General features: G+C 56.1%; 1 protein-coding gene across 1 annotated transcript in view; it reads right to left on the minus strand.

Moving 5' to 3' along the window:
- CUNH19orf38 (chromosome unknown C19orf38 homolog) overlaps nt 1-3,044 on the minus strand; it is a 15,907-nt gene that overhangs the window by 8,907 nt on the left and 3,956 nt on the right. The window contains exons 3-4 of the mRNA XM_013008363.2: nt 1,219-1,311; nt 584-611 (exon numbers count right to left, since the gene is read on the minus strand). Coding sequence (XP_012863817.1) covers nt 584-611; nt 1,219-1,311 — 121 coding nt within the window. The remainder of the gene's footprint in view (nt 1-583; nt 612-1,218; nt 1,312-3,044) is intronic.

Genomic DNA, 3,044 nt, shown 5'->3' on the forward strand with positions numbered 1-3,044 from the left:
GCTCCTCCAGGGGGAATCTCTGGCTGATGAAAACAGCTTCCCTGTGGACAGTGATGAGGGACTGGTGGAAGGCTCTGCTTGCCACTTGCTCCCTGGGTGGCCCCCCTGCACTGCATCCCAGGCCCCCAGTCTATGAAACCGGGTCATTCACAGCACCTGCTGTCTGGGCGCTGGCAGGAAAATGGGAGCTTCTGCTAGAGGTGTCCTAACCCAGTGCCCTTACTGAATGGCTCCCGTCGATTAACAAGGAGCCCTGCTGGTGTAGTAGGCACATGCGAAGCCGCTAACTGCCACATCCGCTGTCCAAATTCACCATCCCATCAAGATTCACAGTCTCAGAAACCCACGAGGGCAGCTCCACTCTGGGAGCCGGGGAGGGGGAGGACTCCCAGGCAATGAGTTTGGGAGAGGTCCCTCTCAGTCACTCCATCCCCGCCCCTCCCGGTTTAAGGTGGGACTCTGGGAAACAGACCCAGCACCTTCACACAAGGATTCTTTTGACACCCCTCAGGGTCTCCTGGCCTGGGAAACCAGTGCTTCTGTCCCCAAAGCCACCCTCCGAGGGCCTCCCTGAAGGTCTCACCTTTTCTTCTGCAAATTTGTGACTTTAACTGGGGACAAAACAAACACATGCAGTGCGGTTAGATTTGCATCTGGCACCGTCCCTAAAGGCCCCCCATAGACACAGCCCCAAGAAAGAAGTTCAACCACTGCGGCATGGAGGGCCCCTAAGGAGCCTCCCATCCTCTAGGCAGGAGAGAGATGGCTCAGCTTCCACAAAGATGATAGTTACACCCTGTGAGGCAGTTCGACCCTGTCCTACAAGGTTGCTATGAGACAGAATAGATGGAGGCCAGTGGGCTTGGTTTGGGTCAGGGCCCTTCACCCTGAATGATCTCCCTCCCCCTGCCCCCATACACTCCAAGCCCAGCCTTTCCTGCCAGCTTTACTCCCTGCAGATATATATTTTGTTCTTCAACGATGGCATCAGCACAGGAAAACTTCCAACAATGTCTAAGCCGATACAATCATTGCTTTGTAAAAAAATATATATCCGTTCTCCCCACCTGCACCCCCATCTCACTTAGGACCCCGAAGTTTTGGGGTGAGTCTGGCCCAAACTGTCTGCCTCCCCTGGGCTAACCAGTGGGTGTGAGTGGGAGCAAGTTCTGGGGGAAAACTGGCTGCCCTTGGCCTGGACTTTGTGTCTGCTCTTACCTCTCCTGATCACCATGACAACAGCCACCAGCATGACAAGGAGGAAGAAGGCACCAGCCAGGCTCAGGGACAGTGCCAGGATCCAAGTGGGCACTGGGGGAGATGGAATGAGAGAGGGCAGGTCACAGAGCGGTGGGGGCAGAGAGAGGGCGGGATGCCTGTGACCCTTGCTTTGGGGAGCCAGCTCTCTCCCATGTCTCCCGTCTCCCAAGGAGCCCTGGTGGTGTCGTGGTTTCAGGTTGAGTGGGGTGCCACAAGGCTAGCAGGCCCACCCACCCACTCCACGGTGGAAAGACGGCTTCTATCCCATCAAGAGTGACAGTCCGGTTCGAATCCGAGTCACGGCACCAAAAAAAACCAAAAAAACAAAACAAACAAACAAAAAAAGAGTGACAGTCTCGGAAACCCACAGGGGCAGTTCTACCCTGCCCTATAGGGTCACTAAGAGTCAGAATTGAATCAACGGCAACAGGGTTGGTTTTTTAATTCTCTCCCATGTTTCCCGGAAGGAACGAGCAAACCTTCCTGCAGGCCAACGAGGAGATTCCCTCCCCTTGCTCATCCTGATTGGTTCAGGGAGGGCATGTAGCCTAAGCTGAGCCAATGAAAGCGAACTCGGACCTTGGCTGGGCTACTGGGAAAGAAGGTTCATTGCCCCGGCTGGTGGTGGGGACATCTGGATCTGCAGGGCATCACTTGGCACCATGGTGGGGATAAACCTGCCTGAGAACAAAACCTCTCACAGAATAAGGAGGGACTGACAAGTGGCAAAGGATTCCTGACCTCTCTGAGCGCCTAGATCCAACCACACCTGAAGTCCGTGAGCTCCTGAATTGCTCAGATCAATGGGCCAAAAGATTCCCTTGCCTTCATTACCGAAGCCAGTTTGGGGTCCACGTGGTCTCAGTCTGAGCACCAAGGGGGTCTGTGTCACGTACTTTGGATGTGCTATCGAGATTGGATATCACACCTTGCCGAGAGCTCTGGAAACAGAGGAAGACCCTCAAGCAGGGGCAGTGACCGTGTAGTGAGGGGCTCAGATACAGCAGTGCTGGTGAGGACGGAGCAGGCCCAGGCTGCTGTTGGTGCTCTTGCACGTGAGCTCGCTATGGGTCAGAACCTACCTGACCAGGTACTATCTACCAGAAGCCCACCTAGAGTTCAGGAACTCAGGTATGGAACCCCCTCCCCCCGCCAACTCCCTGCCCAGCTCCAGAATGTTCTTCTCAGCCTAGACTCAGCTGCCCCTCCCTGGAGAGCGGGGCTCTCACCAGGGGACCCTGCAGGGGTCAGGAGCCAGCCCAGGATGGGGAAGGGGACCCACTGGCCCACTCAGGGTCTCACAATGTAGACCCTTGTTCATTCATTCATCCGGGCAGGAGGCCTGCTACCACCTCCCTGCTCTGAGACCGCAGGGCTGGCTGGCCTAGGTGAGGGAGGAGCCTTTAACCAAGACACCCAGTGCGGGGAGAACACAGAGACTATTTTGTCTCACTGAAGAACCGGCCTCTGCAGGCAACAAGGATCTCTCTGCAGTGGGGAGGAGGGCGGGTGGGAGGGGGGGGCTTGTTCTGAAGGATAAGGAAGCAGGAGACCACCTGGAGGCAGAGCCTGGGGAGCCTCCCTCCTGCTCCCTGCCAGGCCCCCTCCTGGAGTGAGACATGGGCCCTCCCCGCCTCCCTCCCAGCTCAGTCAGAAGCAGAGCCTGTATCCACACTTGACATTTCCGGGCACTGAGTTGGCAAGAAGCTGTGGTTTACAGTGGAAGCCCTAAATCCATTTTTCTTTCCTAATCATTTTATTGGGTGTATGTGTGTGTGGGGGGG

Source organism: Echinops telfairi, unplaced genomic scaffold (genome assembly GCF_000313985.2).
Source record: "Echinops telfairi isolate 266 unplaced genomic scaffold, ASM31398v2 ScPeMD7_36;HRSCAF=134, whole genome shotgun sequence".
NCBI lineage: Eukaryota > Metazoa > Chordata > Mammalia > Afrosoricida > Tenrecidae > Echinops > Echinops telfairi.